The following is a 19,770-nucleotide window of genomic DNA, read 5'->3' on the forward strand; positions in this document are numbered from 1 at the left end:
TTTTTTACCCCCCTTAGTAAAAAGCATCATGCAAGGTTCTGTTTTCATTTGACTTTTGTTTTATTACTTTTAACAGTATGTATACAATTGTACATTTTGGCATTACTTTGGCTTATGACTATGAAGCTACAAAGTCACAAGCATTATGCTAACTGCTGGTAAAATATATTATCCAGGGCCACTTGGACAGCAAGAACCAACCAAATCGTAGATTAAAAACAATACATTATGACTATGGGTAGTGGAGCCAATCAGAGAGCAGCACAAAACAATAGCCCTTCAACACATCTTTTTATTCCCACAAGGAAATGATGATGACTATCTAGTTGTTTACACCTAACATCCGAGTCAAACTACCATTCTTGTGCAGTCTAGGTTTTTGATTGGCTCAACTACTCAAAGTTGATGTATTGTTTTCATTGTACATTTTAATAATTATTGGTGATTAGCGATGACAAGTATAATGGAGATACACTAGTATTTAAACATATGTACACACAAAAAGTAAAGATAATATATAAATTATTATTGAATACTGTTTTGAACCTTGAGCACTTCACCAATTTAATATAATTCCATATATTGTTCAGCATTCATTTATTATCTTTATATCTTTACACCAACAACGCGACATCCATATTATTTTCATACTTGGTTGGTGTTTATTTATACATATACACAGGTAGAACAATTTTTCAAAATGAGTATGAACATCTTGGCCCATGGCAATGCCACAGCACAGCAATGACAATGTCTGTATAACCAAACTCTGGGTTTTAGAGACCTGGATGGGGAATGAGAAAAAGCTTCTTCACACTTCCTGCTCTGGCCTCTGGTATACAGGATAACCATTTACAGGAAACAAGGCTGGGGGGGATGTTTTTCTTAGAAAATCTCTATGTACATGCATTAAATGTCCTGGTATCAATATCAATGTGATGTTGAATCAGTAGTCAATCATTTTTTTTTTTTGTTAAAGAACATACTTAAATATTACAAGACCAAAACCTGCAGTCCTAGTTTGCTATTCATCACAGCCTTCGTGGGTTAAAGTCTAATTGTCTTAGCATAAAAACCTAGTCAAACAATGATAAGAAACAACCAAAACCTTGATGGCTTCCCAGTGAGTCAAGTGCACTGTTCTGATTTACTGACACCTTACCAACCACTCACTGACACCTTACAAACCCCACCCTGACACCTCATCAACCACACACTGACACCTTACCAACCACTTACTGACACCTTACAAACCACACACTGACACCTCACCAACCACACACTGACACCTCACAAACCACACATTGACACCTCATCAACCACACACTGACACCTTACCAACCACTTACTGACACCTTACAAACCACACACTGACACCTCACCAACCACACACTGACACCTCACAAACCACACACTGACACCTCATCAACCACATACTGACACCTTACAAACCACACACTGAAACCTCACCAACCACTGACTCACACCTTACCAACCACTGACTCACACCTTACCAACCACACACTGACACCTTACAAACCATTTACACACACCTTAAATAACAGTTTACCATTTTACTTTATTGCATATATTGATCCCAACAGCCAATAAAACCTATATTAGCATAGACAGTGTGGGACATGAAATAAAACAATATTATTTCATATCATTGTCTAGTATGATAAACTCAATATTGCATTGGTGATAGTGATAATCAAACAAATTATTGAGATTTCCCTTTCCACAAAAGAAAAAAAAAATGTTAATAAATAAACTAAACCCCTGCTTGAGATTTTCTTGCTCTCAAGCGTGTCTGCATCCCACAATGTGAGCTGCTGCCTCCCCTTTTCTTTTCCTTACGTTCGGCACTTGAGGGGTGCAATAAATCTGGTCCATATCCATTCTCTTTTGGCTCTATGTGCCCATTGACATAACCATTGGTTTGTTTGGGAAGATCAAAGTCCTCATCGTCAACAACGGTTCCATTGGTTTGCAGATAGTGGATGGTTTTGCTTGTCGGGTCCTCCACAGGGAATTCTTCTAGGCTTTTACGCCTTGAATTAAACTGTTAGAACAAACATAACAGTTTTATGATTAAATAGAGAGACAAAGAATGAGTAAGAAAGATGAGCTAGTAGCTTTAACATAAACTTTGCAAATAAAAAGGAAGAAATGAAAACCAACAAACAAACGAAGAAATAGTAATATATATATATATATAGAAAGAGGAAAGGAGTGAAGGAAAGAAAAAAAGAAAACAAAGAAGCAATAGAATAGGAAGAAAGGAAGCCACAGGGCATTTGAAAGAGAAAGGAAATAAACAGTTACAGATAAACATTGAGAGAAGAACTGAGGGAAACAGAGGGAAAGGAAAGGAAAGGAAAGGAAAGGAAAGGAGTAAACAAAAATAAAATATCTTGTAACTTGTTTTTCATTTTCCTATTATTGCCGCTATTTTTATTTTCTTGTTTCATTTGTTTATACTTTTATTTGGTTTTAGTTTTTGTTTATTTCTCTTGGGAATAGAATAACATATACTCCTTTGAGTTACAGTTAGAGTGAAATAAGGTATCTTTGAATGATATCATTATGATATGATTATTCCCAAACAAAAAGTGAGGGACTTTTTTCTTACTTTCTTGAAGAATCTGACTCTTTCCATTATTGCAGCTTTAACTTTTTTTCCATCCTGTTTAGGTTAGTTTTAAGTAAGCTTCATTTAATATGACGAGGGGGATGAAGATATTGAATTTTAAAATAATAACTTTTCAGTTCACCAACTTTTAGACCTGTAAATTCTTGGTTCCCCTCCCCCCCCCCCCCCCCCCCCCCACCAATCCCCTCCTCTTCTCACCCTCTCCCCCCTAAATGTGTAATGAAAAAAATACTAGGCCTTCCTTTACTTACCATTCCAAAATTAAAAAGCCCCCTCCTTTACATTTTTCAGAAAATCTATGGCCCCCTTAACATCTTCATGCCTCCTTGACATATTAAGTGAACTTCCCTTAGTTGTATTTAAAATGTAATAAATTATTTGATATTGCATCATATAATTTATATTATTGGTTATACATATGTTATGCCTCTTCTTTTAGGATTTAAATACTGGTAGGCCATTTACAAGATTGTGTCATTACTATTAATTACCAAAATCCATAGTGAATTTGAAGAAAGTGTTCAAAGGATTATGATAGAGGTAGCTATTAATGATGCTGTAATGCATATGGCCTATTGATATTCAAATGTGGTTTATACTTCAGCTTTTATATTTATGCAGGGTTTTCATTAAGTGTCAGAGATCGGATAATAATTCTCCCCCAACAGGCTTAAACTACCATTAATAGCTTGTTAATTTGTAGAATGTCCACTCACTTGGTCACCTGGACCCGTTTGTACAAAGGGTGGATAGCGCTATCCGATGGATTAATCTTACGTGTATCCAGTGGATAAATTTATTGGATAGCAGCATTGACTTATCCAATTGATAAGGATTTATCTATTGTATAGTGCTATCCACCCTTTGTACAACTAGGCCCTGGATTCTTCAGCAATTCATGATCTTCTCCTATTATTTCAAAACTAACTTAATGAAAACCCTTTTAATGGTATTATTGTCATGTATCATTATTTTTGTGTTTAAATGTTTATGATAAATGAGTTTAAAAGCATTTTCTAAATAAAACTTCAATGTTACTTGTATGGTTTAAAATACTTTAGCTTTTAAGTTTTATAATGTATTTAGTAAAAGTTTAAAGTTTTTAAAAATTCAGGTTATAAAATGTTTATTTATGAATTTTAAGTAATGAAAATTTAGCTGAAGTTTTTATGGTATAAGATGATATGGTTAGGCTTTGCCTGTCATTGGTCAATGTGCTCAACCAATCAAAAGTCTGGATCACTCTGTCCATCCAATCAAAATGATTATGCAAATCATTTGACACATAGACCCTCTGTATATGACATTGATGAGACTGAGATAAAGTTATAATAAACTAGTGATCTGAAAGTAGACATTTTTAAAATAATAATAGTTTTAATATCTCTTACCTTTGTCTTAGTCATCACCATGAAGTACAAGATACCCATACTAAACACAACCTAAAATAAACCCATACTAAACACAACCTAAAATAAATAATGCTTAAACTTATGAATACTTAAACTTATGAAGGAAAATTGAAAATACACTACCTAAGAAAACTTACTGCAGGCCTGAGTAGAAAACCACAATCAAATTCAAAGGCTACACATAAGGGAGCATTCATAATTTATGGGGCGGGGGGGGGGGGGGGGGGGGGGCTACAAGGATTCTACAATTAGAAATGATATTTTAGGGTGCACTCCTGTCTCACTCAAACATTGATATTTTTGAGTGACCTCCAAAATACATACTCCTAGTAGACACTAAATGCTGTATCTTTGAAAAACATTTTCAAAATCCCCACCCATAATATTGTTACATATACCTCTACCCAATAGCTCTTCACCCCATAAATCACTAACACTCCCTCAGTGCCACATATCACCTATCCTTAAAACCAACATAAAGAAAGTATTACAAACCTGGAAAAGAAGCCACAAAGTGATTTGTGTGAGCTCAGTCCTCTTGAAAAGTGATAACCCATACTTGATGCAGATCAGGCTTTCCATCAGCATGATAGCACTAAAACAACAACAAAAAATGCCTAATCAACCCAGTATATACTGTATAACCCCTCTATTTTCTCCTATCCTCTTCACAGAAAGGGGTTTGAGCCAATTAGAAGCTTCTTCTCAATTAAGTGAGGAATAACCTAAATTTTTTCCAATGATATTCCAACAACCCAGGAAATATCTAATTTACTCTTCCTACTAGGTTTGATCTGTCACCCCTGCCACACCCCAAACCCTTGGCCCAGAAGCTTCACAAGAAAAAGATAAAATGGTGATGGAAAAAGAAAGATAGACTCACATAAAAACCCAGCATTGTGTTCCAACTCTTTTACTTCTAGTGTCTGTAACATAGGTATAATACTGCCTGAAAAGATAAGGTACAGCGACAGCATTAGAGTGCTTTTAATGTTTCAGCAACCTAGGCAAATTGTCTTGCAGCTGCTGCATCATAATGGTCATGGCAGAGTTTTTTAAAATGGAAAGATGAATTCCTTGTTGAGTTCGTTTGTTTTGGCCGTAGTACCTGATCGATGGTGCAACAATCAAACTGATGATCATGATTCTTGTCCAGTTGATCCAATGTCGGGTAGGTATAAGCAGGATGTGTTTGAGGAAGAAAGTATTCAATTCTATGACCTGAAAATGGATCAAAATTTTCAGATTCATGAGTCGGAGTGGGCATTAATTTTTACAATTTTTCTGTATAGCAATGCCTCATGTGTACTAGAAAAAGCATTTTGTTAATATGCCAACCATTTTCACAATGGCTCAACAGAAGCTGCTTTGTGCCACCAGCCAATTAATCTCTGGTTGCCACATGAATAACAAAGGTTTATTCTACATGAACTATTGACATAAGGTTTACAAATCCTCTTTTATCTTATTTCAAGAAAGATATCTTTTTTCAAAAAAGACAATTATTATTTTTAATTAGTATAAATAAAAGTGGTTCAAAACTATGAGCCATCTTAACAGCCAGCACCATTTATTCTTAGTCCCCCAGTCCTACCATCCCCTCTACCCCCTCCCCCCTCTTTCTATGGGTGATGTTCTCAAACCTAGAGAATGAAATTTAAAATCAATAATGAAGATCCTTGAAGCCACGTAGAAACCCCTTGCATATCTTGGAAGGAAGGTTATGTAAATTTAACTGTATTATTACTAAACCACTGTGCCAGTCATAAATAAATACAACATAATTCCAGAGGAGTAGCAGGGTCTTGACTATAGGGAGGGCAATGTGTCATTATCCTGAAAACACCACAGAAATCTAGCATGAATTAATTAAATCTTGGTGCCGAGAGCAAACTTTTGGGGGGTTCCTTCCTACCTCCCATGCCCCCTACCTACACTATTGCAACATACTACATGAACGTACCTGTGAGACCATAAGCATCATGCAAATTGCAAAGTAGCGCATGTAAGAGCACTTGGGATCCATCCACCTTACATGGGTCCAACTGTAGACAAATTATCCAACGTTAGAATCTTAGAAAAGCGTGCACACCATATACAGTATCTGTAAAACAATTAGTGCTAACCATGTAACGCTTAAAAATGTTTAGTTATCAATTATTTAGTCAGGAATGAACCAAACAAAGGTGTCTATAGGTATTTGCTGTTTGCTGTTTGTGAAAGAGAGCACTGCTGGAACTTTGTGCTGGCACTTTGGGGATTGGACTCAGGAAAGCCTTAGATATATATATATATATATATATATATGATTTATTTACCTAACAGGAGTGAACTGCATGACAGCTCTAGTAATCTTCCCTGTAGTAGTATGAATATCCCTACAAAACAAGAATAAAATTTAAATAATTTTAACATTTTAACAAACATTGGTACATTCAGGATAAATTTAAAGGGGCTAGCTGTCATCTAGAAAGCATGTCAGACAGACCTCGGATTTTTCTGGGGGACCACCATTTATGATCAAGATGATCATAAACTCAAGCACCAATAACACAGTAGATATCAGCTTGTCTAAGGGGGGTTTGCACCCCTCCCCTAGATCCAACCCTGCCTGTATATGACTTCCTCTTTAGATTTTGCTATACCCTTTAATACTGTTATTAAAACTCCAACGTTGAAAGGAATTGACTATTGTGTACTTCACTTCCTTGATCCACCCTTGAACAAGAGTAAACTGGACAGTGCACACTAGACAAGGGAAACTTTACTGTAAAGTATGGGTGTAATGTCTTACTTGATGCTCTCCCAGTGGTAGTTGCGCATCTCTAGTTTTTTGCAGATGTACATCCCAAAGTGAATGCCAAGTCCGTTACATATCAAGACGTCAAGAATCAGAGCATCCCACCAACACTCTTTGAAGTTAGGAAGAAGATGAGAAAAGAACACCTGAAGAATAGCAGAAAAGTATCACCAACCCTGTATTATAACCCTGAATTGTAGTATTGTGGTCTATCTTGGGTACAAACAATAGTTGTGATATAAAGATATGATCGAACAAACACTTGAAAAATCAGGACAACCACTAGGAGCAGTAAAGAGAAGGAAATATGCAAAACATGAAAAGCTCATGGCACGAACATTGTCATGACACGGCAAGTCATATGCCAGCCCAATCACATTGCACAAGAATTTACTCTCTGTCCAATTAAATACCAGAAACACATGGCATGAAATCAGTACAGACACTGTCACAGAACACAACACTGCCAGATCAATCACATTTTGCAAGAAAAAATCCCCCAATCAAAATTCTAAAAAGCATTGAGGTCACAGCAAGGCATGCATATGGCACCAACTTTTTCATACGAAAACTTCTCTGAGCAATCTACACCACACTGTGTGCATACCTCAGTTGCTTCCCAAGTGACACTTGCCATCCAGCAGATCCCAGCATGTCTGATCAACATTGCCTTCAATGCCCAGCCAAAGAAATGAGCAAAGGCAAATATGTCACAGCACTCCCATATTCTGGTCAGTGAAACATCCGAGCAATTGACAGCATACAACTGACAACAGAAGAAAAAAAATGTATAAAATAAAAGAATATTGTATCAATTACTTTCCATATATACTGGTTCACTGGTCAGACATGTCATCCAGTCGAGGCTCCATGATTCTAATTCGAATAATCCCTTGAAACTACTTTGCTACCGCAATTGAATGTTTTATGTGACCAGTGAACCCATGTACAGCATGGAAAGTCCTGAAACTGTTTCCTATGCTTCACAAATATTTGAAATTTTGACAGATCATATTATCGTACTAATATGTCAGAACAAAACAGCATCATCTTAAATTATTGCCATTAATTATCAACATTATCACAACACACAATTTCATCTTTATTTCTGGTATCAATCATTTTAACATGACCAAGACCAGCGTCATCATTTCTTGATCATTATTGTTAGGCCAAACAAAAAAATAAGTGTGTTTCTTGTTGCTCGGCGGACCCTAATTTTCTTGCCAATTTTTGCCAACCCCAATATTTTTTCATTCCCAAATGCACCACAAGGTTGCAAGTAAGCTCATCTCCACTGTTGTATCAGTAAAAAAAATCTGACCTACCAACCCCAACTATTTTTGTTATGCAACAGGAAACAAACTTATTTTTTTGTTTGGTCTTATTAACATTATTGTTATCATCAATCATCCTCATGAATACCATCATGATGAATGCCATCATCATCTATCCATCTATCATCATCACAACACACATCCTCATCTTTATATTTTTCATTAACCATTATCACAATAACCAACACCAGCATCATCCATCCCTCATCATCATTGTTATTAACAAATTCATACCCAACCTAAAAAAATTAAGAATAAAGTTTTACTTACTTGTGTGTCTTCTCCAGCATGCACCAATTCTGGGTCAAAAAAGAACAGAATCTTCCTAAAGTCTTCTCTTGTTTGGAACAAGGCAAAGGACAGAAACATCAAATACAGTACACTGCAACCTGAATTGAAAATCAATGAATGAATGAAATGACAGCAGAAAACCAATAGATAAAGCAATAGCGAAAATGATAAATTGAAACCAACTTACCAAATACTAATCTCCATATAGCAGGATGAGGTCTAACGAAGGGTCCTGTGAACAAGGAACATATTCAAGTACTAAGCAGAGCATAAAGAAGTTGTTTACAAGTACATCATAACGTCTGGGTCAAATTAGTACCATTCTCTAACAGCCCAGGTTTCTGATTGGCTCCACTACCCTAAGGTGGAATGCATTGTCCTCATTCTACATTTTGATTGGTTCTTGCTGTCTAACTTATCCAAGTGACTCCTGTTTCAATAGTCACCTAGTAAAAAAAATTATATGCACTATATTTGTTCTTATTCACAGTCTCTTATTTAGCTCTAAACAAAACCATTACCAGTTTCCCGTTACCAAGTAAGGTTTACTCACCATTAGGCATAACAAGCAGACCAAGGACTAAGAACACAACGATAAGAGATACAACACCACTGTATATATTCTCATCACGCGTGGCTTCAGGGTTCCTGCCAAATAAAGAAATTGTCCAATAAATTTCTGGCAATTGAATGTAATAATCAATCAAACAAATTTCATCACTGACAGCCAGCTATAGGAGTATTCTGGTCTAACCTCCCTTATCATAAATAATCAACACCATATATACATTATACATGTTTCTACCCAAGCTAGATCACAGTGCATCATGTTTACCCAGAAAAGATCTAAGCATGACATAAGTATATCTTAACAAATGAAAGGTTCTTTCTTGGTATTGCAAGGCACCTGAAGCACGAAGACAATTTAAAACGATAGCCACGATAATGAATTTTGAGTTAAACAATAACCCTAACTAGAATATAATAAAGCTTGCTATGGCTGGCTTTCACTTGACGTCATTTCCTGTCTCGTGTGAAATGTTCATCAGCTAAATTGCAAGTTTTCAATAGAATTCTTTCTGGCTGACGGCACATGGTGGTCAGTGCACGTGTTTGACCACCATGTGAAGCAGATAATGATATTCAAAGACTTTTATCAGCTGATTGAAATTAAGCAATTAACTGGTAGATATTTTTCTGTAAATGTGACTTAGGGCTTTTTTGAGAGCATAACAAGTACCATATCCATTTTTCTGCTGAAAAAGATAGTGTGCTGTTTCTTACCCAATAGGAAACGATATTATATTTAAGACAAAAAATCGAAAAATCATAGTTCATAATTTTTTTTATTATTGTAAAATTTAGAAATCATTTCATGGAAAAATGAGGATGAAATATTTTGTGTTTTCGAGTTCTCAAGGCGCTGTATGGTGTATCGTTGCTAAGACAAAAGACAGGTTGACAATTATTTAACCACAATACAAGTCAACAGTAAGCTTACATGTAAAAATATTTAAATAACCCCGTAGCATTTTCCAATAATAAAAATATTTTAATTCGTCTGAGGAATAGAGACTTGCTTCATAATGATAGGGAAAACAGATTCTTGAAGATTCCTCGATAATTGTTCTGATACTATAGGGTAATAAGTCTTTTTAATGCTTTCTACAAGTTTATGTAAATCTGTTACCTGTAAGGTTGATATTTATTCATTCACTGACAATAACCAACAAACCTGGATTCATTTACTAACAAGACCCAAGAATTTCAAGAAAAATGAACTAATTTTTTCGCATAAAATATCATATCCTATTCTTTCGCGTCGACATGGTTTACGAATATTCACACACGCGTACGAGTACCCGCCGTCTTCACTCACCTGGAAAATGCGGAGTAAACCAGATATAAAAAGAGACAACCAAGCAGAGTCAATGAACGCGGCTTATAGAAGAACTCTAGGGTAACATCTTCGACGATCTGTTCACTGGCATCGTTGTAATCCTCGGAAGAAATCGTCGAACAAGATGAAAAGGTCCTCTTTCTCCTGACGTCCGCCATGTTTGATGCTGCTTCGTTGGGCGGGGTCGATTACTGGGGAGGACTGGGTTGAGAGACCTCATTTATTGGCGCCCAGACCACTCTCTGCCTCTTTTCACCAGGATTCAAAATGGTGGTGAGTGTTTTTTCGTCCAAGTTCTAACACAATTTCAATCCATGATCATCCGTCATTCTAGGCTAAGACTTAATGCATCGACATATCGCATGAAACAGTTATTCATCTCTTAATGCTTCTAAGTCGTCATTTTTATGATATCATGTGGGATTTCTGCGTATTTTATGGATTATTCACATACGCTGTACTACATATTGCTTTTCGTATCGCGTAGTTTATACTTCTCAACAAATGATCTTTGATCATCAACAGCTAACATTTGCCGCAAAGCAATTATCTACAATGCAACAAAAATACCACTGAGATATTATGAATTTTAAAAACATTAAGAAAATGTTGAATGTTTGTATAAATAACTTCAAAGTAAAGTGTACTATCCACGGTGATTCCCTAGGGATGGATGTTTTTGCCTTACATTTGGTTTCACGTCCACATGTCCAATACCAATATGATAGATTAAACACAATATTGTTTTCAAATAAGCCTTGACATTTTTCCTTGACAAGATGTGTGAAAATGTGGTACATGATGATCATTGAAGATTATAGTTAGTGTGATGGATGTCCTTACGCTTTCACTCACTAAATGAAATGTAGATGTACTCATACTGCATACTCCTTGTCATCCTTAGGGTGAAACCAAGGCTAACCCCATGAAGGACTTGAGGATCTCTAAGCTGGTCCTAAATGTTTGTGTTGGCGAGAGTGGTGACAGGCTGACCAGAGCCGCCAAGGTCTTGGAACAGCTTACTGGACAACAACCAGTCTTCTCTAAGGGTAAGCCAGGAATTTATTCTGAGGAAAGCCACAATGAAATGAGCAGTATGATTACAGAATACCCCACAAATCATATGCACATATTTAATTACAATGACTTCTATTGTTGTATGGTTTGTTGTACAAAGAGTTCAAACAACTGGATTTCATTTGCTGGGTATTCTGTAATTTTGCTTCACCATTGAAGTGCTTCCCAATCACTTGCAAAATCATAAAATTTGCCATCCTAAATAAATAGGGTTTGTCCTTGTGTCCAGAAGAGAATCTATGGGTGTTGTGAAAGATCAGGATGCATCCCTGCGGCATTATTTTCATGATAAGACTAGCAGTAAAATTTTTCTAAGAAAAATTTACACTGTAGTAGGGTTATCAAATTACACATCAAACCCTTGGGTAAGGAACTGGAATTAGAGCTTGTATTTGCTCTCTGAACATCCATTCTAATGTTGATTTTTTAAAATAAATTCCAGCTCGTTATACTGTGCGATCATTTGGTATCAGGAGAAATGAAAAGATCTCTGTCCACTGCACCGTCAGAGGTCCCAAGGCTGAAGAGATCCTTGAGAAAGGACTTAAGGTCAAGGAGTATGAATTGCCAAGAGGATGCTTCTCCGAAACTGGAAACTTTGGGTTTGGTATCCAGGAACACATTGATCTTGGCATCAAGTATGATCCCTCCATTGGTATCTATGGTATGGACTTCTATATTGTATTAGGAAGACCAGGAATGAACATCTCTAAGAGGAGGCGTGCCAGGTCAAGGGTTGGTGCTCCCCACAGGCTTAAAAAGGATGATGCTATGAAGTGGTTCCAACAGAAGGTACAGTAATGCCAGTAAATAGTTGTATGAATTACAGTGCTCAAAATGACAGCTGGCCAGACATGATGACTAGGCACATGGGTATCTAATACAACTGATTAGTATTTGATCAGTCAAGAGGACTGGTGTAAAAGTGCCAATTTTGCCATTCAGTGGACCTGGCTGTTATTTAGAGCCCTAAAGTCAGTTTTGGTGCTAGTCAATCAGAGTATTCCCATGATATTAGCAGAAACAAATATCAAGAACGAGGGAGCTTGGTTGACATCAACCTATGTGTTCTTGTTGGCAAAAGACCTTATTCATTGTGGTGGAAATTTTTCCATTACAAACCATGTGTCATTCATTGAGAATAAGTTTGAATTTATCCGTATTTATGAGTCTTCTTATGTGTAACCATTAAACAAAGAAATGCTACTCTAGGGAACAACATGTGGTCTGAAATGGGAAAACATTGCACCTCTACAAATAAGGTCTATTTGTAAACTCCATGCATGTCGTCGTGGAATCTTTCAGGGAGAATTAAGCTCAGGGCTTAATGGGAATGAAAGTTCTAAGTAACTTATCTCCCAGCCAATAACTAATGGATTTTCTCCTCTTGTTTTTCAGTATGACGGCATCATCTTAAGAAAGTAATGTCACCTGTAGAAAACCACAAACTGAAATCTTGAAATAAATCATAACTTTACCATCACTTTGTATTATGTGGCTTTGTTTTTAATGGCTGCCTTGAAAAATATTCTGTGATCTCCATAGCTATAAGATGCATTCTGGAATTTGTTTTTTTGCTGTCATCAATGAAAAATAATCAGTAGGTACCTTTTAAGTTCACAACAGTTGAAATGTCTGAGTTCACAGAATATTGAAAACTGAAGTAGGTCCATCCTCTTTGATAATCATTTATTTGATCTCACACAATTCAAGTTTCAGAATTTTCTACATTAGATAATCTAAATTAAATTCAAATTAAATACCTATGGCTTGATCTAGCATCAGGGCCAGGTTGTTCGAAGGGTGGAAAGTGCTATTGGACGGATAAATCCTCTCCAGTGGATAAATTTATTGGATAACAGCATCAATTCATCAACTGGATAAGGATAGCACTATCCACCCTTCGTACAACCTGGACCAGAATGAAACTAAAATATATCTTGAAAGTGTACTAGTTATATACTGTGTCTACTCCGATTTCAATCTCTATAAGATACTGACAAGTTCTCTACGGCATGCTCGAGGCTAAAAATTATTATACTATTAACTCAATTATGAAAATATACATCTAAAGATGAGTTACCTTTCATCTACCTTGATTTCAAAATAATACTTTACAGTTAAATCCCTTGTATTGGCCTTGTCTAAGTCTTGTTTGCAGCCCTCCCTACTAACATTACCAATCTTAGGAAATTGACAGCAGCATTAACTATATGTAAATAACTTCACTGTTAGGGGCTTCGCAGACTGTCTTCTCTGTGGATGAGTTGACTTTACTGACAATGTTTTGGATGAAATCTCCAATGAACAGAACTGTTTGTGTAAGGAGACTGTCACAACTTCGGATTCCCTAAAATAAATTCGTACCTCAGCATTGGCTTATTACAACTAGTTGCAGCAGACGGTGGAACTCTCTGTTTAACTCTTCCTACTTCTACGAAGCAATTCTAGGCTAATTATTCTTAGATGAACATATAGATCCCCTTGGGGTCATGTCCTTCAACAAAGGGTTCAGAGCCTTGTGGCACCCTTTAGAGGCCCCTAGGTATGTCTGGATGGCTTTCTTGACGTTGTACGAAGATTGTGGAGGAAGTTGGTAGATTTCAGCCAGGTTCATTCTGTTCCAGTCGTTGACTGTTCTCTTGTAGTCATCTTGCATTCTGCGTTTGTACTTACTGTCCTGGACATTTTTGACTTCCGCCCTACCAACAGAAATACGAGAATTAGTAATACTAGTAGGACCGGAAAGAACTTCCCCTGCTAGCAGAGCCTATTTTCCTTTTGTTTTTGTTGAAAGAAGGGAGAGAAAGAGAAGAGAGGCTCTGCTAGCAGGGAAGAAAGAACTTGACCACGAAAAGATAATAATTGTTATCCACGTTTAGAACGCCTGCGTTAGACTGTTGTGTCTAGCAGTGCCAAATCCACCATTTTTTCACTACAGATCCCGTGATACTCCCTTGATTATTATTATTTGGTCCACCAGTATTGCGAAAAGAAAAAATTTCAAGGGTTTGATTAGATTTGCTCCAAGTCTCGCTCGCTAATTTTTTTCCGTTGCAAGCTCGAATATTCCTCTCGAGAAGTAGTCGTAACCGGAAGTGCACTATTTGAATCCGAGTTTGGAACGGGAAAAAATAGCGAGCGAGACTTGGAGCAAGTCTAGGGTTAGACTTAAATCTAACTTGGCAAAACATTACACCCAAAAGATGGGCTCCATTACAAATAATTTCCCTTCATAGCGTTGCAAGATAATAATGTGATAAAAGTCGTTCAAACGCGCTCGCATAACTATGCAAGAAGCATACTAAGAGTCATCATATACTAATGACATGACAAGTCAAAGAATTAACAAAAAGTATCTTCACCTGAATGGTTTCACATGGTCGTAGTTCATTTTGAAGTGTCGATAGTTGTCATTGTTCAGCTTAGGGAACTTGACCTTTGGTATAGGTGGTAACCTTGTACTACCTTGATTGGGATCCAGTCCCGATAGGTTTTTACTCCTGAAAGATTTGAACGTGAATATCAGATTTACGAAATGTTCATATCCACCAAAGGGTACGGGGATAAACCCGAACTTCTGTCGACGGAAATTTTCAAAAAGACCCCTTAAAGGTACCGGAAGTCTTTAAGAAAGGGCGTGGCTGAATGATTTTTAACCCCTAAGAGAAATTCGCATTTAACTCCCTAAAAGTACCCTGGGCTCCAGAGGTTCAACACAGTAAATGCCGGAGCGAGAATGCAATAACCTCTGGGCCCCAGGGTATCCTAAAAGATACCAAATCGCGAATTTTTACCCCTAAGAGATACGACGAACATCCCCGGTACTTTTTTCCCGGATTCCCCCCCCCCCCCCCCCCCCCGGGAGAAAAAACCCTGGAAGCACATACAGGAAGGCTCTATTTACGTATACGTGGGTCTCGCAGTGAATCCACGACCACAGTGATATAATATTGATATATATTAGATATAAAAAGGTGTATTTATTTGCTTACCACAAGCCTTTTTTGTAGTATCCTCGCGGGACGACGGAGTCATAGACCGGACCTGGAAAACTGAATTATAAGAGAAGACTTTACATCAGATACATCGCCCTAGAAATAGCTATCATTCACCAGAGGTAATAGAGAGAATGGAGAGCCCGACCTTTCCATTTTGGGAATGAAATGGTAACTTTAGGGCCAAATGCATGCGCTTGCAGGTGGTAATCCCACATAAAGAAGGTAGACTGCGAGCTAAGTCCCTCTATTTCCCTTGGTCACTGTCCGTCTGTCTGTAAAGAAGGCGGTAGGTTTGATGGATTATAAATTACTTGATTGTTTACTTACTTGTCCATTCTCCAGGTTACTTCGGGTTCTTAAAATTAACAATGAATTGATCAATTAGAAAGTACATCACTTAAGATCAATCACACCGATATGCAAATGCTATTTGGTCATCGCGAGTTACTCTTGCCATCGAAAACATCCTTCCATACAAATCGTTATAAAGTATTCTAAATCTTAAATTTAACGTCATTAAATTCCTTTCCCTAGTCTTTTATGACTCGAGATTTGAAACTTCACTTTTTTACTATAATAATATAGAGCGTTTTCATTCACGTGAAAAGGCAGCCATATTGGTGTAACAAGCAATAGAAACTTTCTGCAAACAGAAAGTTTTTGCATAAAAATAGTGTTTAATTCCCCGATGATAGAAAATGTATTGTTTTGGAACACCAAAATGGCTGCTGTGACGTCACGTGAAAACGCTCTATAGAGACGTTCGTTTCATTCCTGGTGTTCATTTTGACACACGTGACTCCTTAAAGTAAGAGCCCCATTTTGATGTCACGTTATTCCACCTTAAGGCAAAGGAACTTACCGACAATTTTCAACGAGGTTGCTCTCATACCCCAGCCTGGTCTTGGTACGTAATCTTCCTGTAAATATGCCATGAGACAACCGCAATAAGAGGAAATAGAGTATAACAAATACAACAACTTCAAAAAGGGGTTGGCGAAAGTTTGTTGCATATTTTGAATGTCGTTTATCAAGCTTGAAATTAATTATATCCATATGTAAACAACGTTAGCACAGAAGAAAATATACCATGAGATAATATATATATGCAGCCGGACAAAGTTAGTTAAAATCCATATAGTTGTGACCTTTCAGTAATTGGATTTATGACCCATAGTGCATTACGGGCTTGGTATGTAACATCCAACATGCAACAAAACCTTTACCAACCTTCTTTGAAATAGCTACATTTTGTTTTGGATTTCGTGTCAATTGGACTTTGGATGAACGGAGGAATATTAAGGTTCAAGGTTTATTCAAGGTTTCAAGGTTTTTTTATTTCCCAGAATGAGAATTTTATACTTTACATCGCTATTTTTAAAAAATTAACTGGGAGGAGCAGAAGAAAACAACCCAAAAGGGTTAAGAGAATATTTCTGCACCTTGAAACTATATAATACTTTCAAAGAAGGGGGAAAGAGGCAAAACCAAAATAGATTCAATACACATAAAAAGTTATATATAATAAAGTGAAGTTTGAACTAAATTAAAGTAGGAAATAAAGTTAAATTGAAGCAAAACCTAAATAGAATCAAAATTCTAAAGCAACAGATGTTTTTTAAGCTTATTTTTAAAGACTTTATGTGTTGAACTGGTTTTTATATTATGTGGTGTATTATTTGTATTATGTGTAAGGGAAGTATCACTGGATCTGTCAAATTACGGGGGAAATATACTCCAAATAAAAAACACCTACATCTGAGGCTCGGATTTTTATCTGGGCACTAATTTCATATGGTTGCCGTGAATAATTTCATTTCTAAATCCATCCTCGCTTCACAGTTCCTGTCAGTGACTAAATGCTAACTTACCTGATCAGATATCATGTAGTCGACGATGTACTTGTTGTAGTACGATGCTAAATCATTCGATGTATCAGGGGTGTAGGCCTTGCTGATAATTCAAAGGGGAAAAAATAAAAGTTAGTTACAGTTATATAAATCCTAGTAAAATACTTTTACGCAGTCTTGCAAAATTGAGCGGTTTACCTTTCCAATCAAATATAAAGGTTGATTTGAGACGAATAAGTTGGTAAAATATTGTTTCGGATAATCATGATTTACAGTAACGTTCCATAACACTGAAATGGCTTTTCAATAGAAGCCATTGAAATGTTCTTGGATTTGGCTACCAAATGGCTTTTTTTGTTTCTCTGTTTGGGGTTTTCTGTTTTTACGAGACTGATATGAACAAATTGATGATGACATTGAAGATATCGAAACTTTGTACTCAGTATTTTATCACTGATTTTCGTAATAAAATGTTTTGCACAATCTTTGTTTATGAGATATTGATCTTCAAATCTCTTACTTAAATATACTCAAATATACTTACAGTGTTGGTTGTTTGCCGACAATAGAGGGTCCCCGTTCCATCTCCTTCTTCACTCTCAGCAGCTCACCGAGTATTTGTGATCGCGTACGAGTTTTAGCACGAGTTGGTGACTCCATTCCTGGAGTGTCGCTCTCTACAATGTGCTTGAGCTCTTCCTCGGTGCATTCCGTGCAAAATTAACCAATCAAAAGAGAGGAAAACGAAAACCATCAAATCATAAGCCAGCCTGGATTTGGACTCTGTATGAAGTCTATTCATATGTCAAATCCCTGCTCCATGTGTCTGGGATGCTTGGGGATTAGTATGAAAGACAATCCTAGTAATTACCAAGTTTGGCCAAACTTAAGTTCCGTCAACTAAAGCTCAGTAGTAATTTAATTAAATTTGATAAGAGAAAATACAGTAAAAAATAGAATTAATATAAAGAACTATCATTGATATTTTTTCTTGGCGGCACTGAGGAAGGGTTTTTTCACAGAATAATTTAGCAAGACTTACATTTGGCCGACTTTATTTAAAAAATTAGCACATTGTTTTTATCGTCGCCAAAACCTTTTTCTCAAAGTCATGCACTTTAGCTCCGAAAAACTTTCGCACAAACTGATCGAGAAAGCATACGAAAACTTATAAAAAACGCGTGAACAACACCTTTTTCAAATCATTCAGTTTTAAATTCAAAAAGGCGGGAAAACTTTTTATACGATGAACTAAAAAGCATACATCTTAATTTTATCAAAAGTACATATAAATGTACTGAATATTATGATTATTTCGTTCTAACTTTTCATCGGGGATTCGGCGTAGCTTACTTCGCTTTTTTCTGCCATTTTCCCTAACAAAAGGAAAAAAAACATCTCGGTTACATCTTGGTAAACAAAATGTCAATAAACAACACTCGTAGTGAGTATACTTGTCTTCACATCCTTGCTTTCTTTGTCAAGCATTAACAAACATTACCACATTCTCTTTAAGTACAAAAACAATATTTTTTCGCCGTTTGAAATTTTCAAGACATTTTATTCAGTCTTAAATTCTACATACCTATCAGGAGTAATCCAAAGCGTGTCTTCACAGCAAACGTTGATTGAAAGTTTGATTAAAAACATTAAATTGGCTTCTTGATGTTTCCATAGAAACGTCCAAAGTGACTCAACCCCGATTCCCAGTGGACTCGTGGAAGAGAGTACAAATAATGAAATATTTACATATCGCTTAGAAGTCAGTTAGAAGTTAATTAATTGATCTTAATGAGTTCTGCAAATAATATCCGCGAGTGATTGCAGAGAGCTAATGATGTTAGTACTTATTGTTAACCTAAATGTCAGCTTGGCTTTTTCTACAAAATTCAAATCGTTCACAGTATAGTTAATCTTGGACCAATAAAAATCCGTGACTGTCAGTTTGGTTCTTGAAAATCGTACCATATGTTCTAAAGGCATCATTTTCTTTGGTATTTCTGAATATTTTTTAAATGCATGTAAAGCTGTTCCCTGCTAGCATAGTCTCTATTCTCTTTCTCTTCCTTCTTTCAATCAAAACAAAACAAAACAAAACAAAAGGAAAATAGGCTTTGCTAGCAGTGAAGTAAAGCTAAAGCATCGACTAGAGTACGGTACGGTGTGTCATGGGTTTGATTCCCATCTGGAATTCAGAATTTTCTCTAAGTTCTCTATGTCTATTCCATTAGTTTGATTATTCATTATTGACATATGAATTATTATGTAGCATGTAAAGTTATCACGGAATAAAAAGTTAGAAAACTTTATCACAGTTTTGCTACAGCCGTCAAAATGTCATGGCCAGTTTTTGCAGTTATTTCCTTTTTAAATGTTTTATCTCATTGAGTTTTTGTCCACTGCTCTAAGAGCCAAAACCACTTCAAATTGACTGTTATATGAGCAG

At 36.4% G+C, this 19,770-nt stretch overlaps 3 protein-coding genes across 5 annotated transcripts; 1 reads left to right on the top strand and 2 right to left on the bottom strand.

Annotated features, from left to right (window-relative positions):
* Positions 1 to 36: 36 nt before the first annotated feature.
* On the bottom strand, positions 37 to 10,574 carry LOC116292136 (phosphatidylserine synthase 1). Of its 3 annotated transcripts, XM_089028633.1 has the most exons (14): positions 10,376 to 10,574; positions 9,050 to 9,144; positions 8,684 to 8,728; positions 8,476 to 8,594; positions 7,476 to 7,634; positions 6,863 to 7,014; positions 6,387 to 6,446; positions 6,032 to 6,113; positions 5,177 to 5,289; positions 4,952 to 5,017; positions 4,564 to 4,663; positions 4,048 to 4,098; positions 2,636 to 2,689; positions 37 to 2,065 (listed from the first exon to the last, which is right to left on the bottom strand). In XM_089028633.1, the coding sequence occupies exons 1-14, from the start codon at positions 10,552 to 10,554 to the stop codon at positions 1,775 to 1,777; spliced, it is 1,566 nt and encodes a 521-aa protein (XP_088884759.1). In that variant the 5' UTR covers positions 10,555 to 10,574; the 3' UTR covers positions 37 to 1,774. The 3 variants fall into 3 exon arrangements, with proteins under 3 accessions (XP_088884759.1, XP_088884760.1, XP_088884762.1); XM_089028634.1 differs by lacking the exon at positions 2,636 to 2,689; XM_089028636.1 differs by lacking the exons at positions 37 to 2,065; positions 2,636 to 2,689 and having other exon boundaries at positions 4,048 to 4,125.
* Positions 10,575 to 10,612: 38 nt separating this feature from the next.
* LOC116292139 (large ribosomal subunit protein uL5) lies at positions 10,613 to 12,956 on the top strand. Its single transcript, XM_031699392.2, has 4 exons — positions 10,613 to 10,669; positions 11,301 to 11,445; positions 11,916 to 12,265; positions 12,872 to 12,956. Exons 1-4 carry the CDS (start codon positions 10,664 to 10,666, stop codon positions 12,896 to 12,898), a joined length of 528 nt encoding a protein of 175 aa, XP_031555252.1. The 5' UTR covers positions 10,613 to 10,663; the 3' UTR covers positions 12,899 to 12,956.
* Positions 12,957 to 13,137: 181 nt separating this feature from the next.
* On the bottom strand, positions 13,138 to 19,713 carry LOC116292142 (uncharacterized). Its single transcript, XM_089028637.1, has 8 exons — positions 18,910 to 19,713; positions 17,869 to 18,700; positions 17,346 to 17,427; positions 16,337 to 16,394; positions 15,802 to 15,829; positions 15,469 to 15,528; positions 14,839 to 14,976; positions 13,138 to 14,175 (listed from the first exon to the last, which is right to left on the bottom strand). The coding sequence occupies exons 2-8, from the start codon at positions 17,982 to 17,984 to the stop codon at positions 13,926 to 13,928; spliced, it is 732 nt and encodes a 243-aa protein (XP_088884763.1). The 5' UTR covers positions 17,985 to 18,700; positions 18,910 to 19,713; the 3' UTR covers positions 13,138 to 13,925.
* Positions 19,714 to 19,770: the final 57 nt, after the last annotated feature.

The sequence above is a fragment of the Actinia tenebrosa genome, unplaced genomic scaffold (assembly GCF_029948245.1).
Source record: "Actinia tenebrosa isolate PJP-AT-01 unplaced genomic scaffold, QUT_ActTen_1.0 PGA_scaffold13__45_contigs__length_12533684, whole genome shotgun sequence".
In the NCBI taxonomy this organism is placed as follows: domain Eukaryota; kingdom Metazoa; phylum Cnidaria; class Anthozoa; order Actiniaria; family Actiniidae; genus Actinia; species Actinia tenebrosa.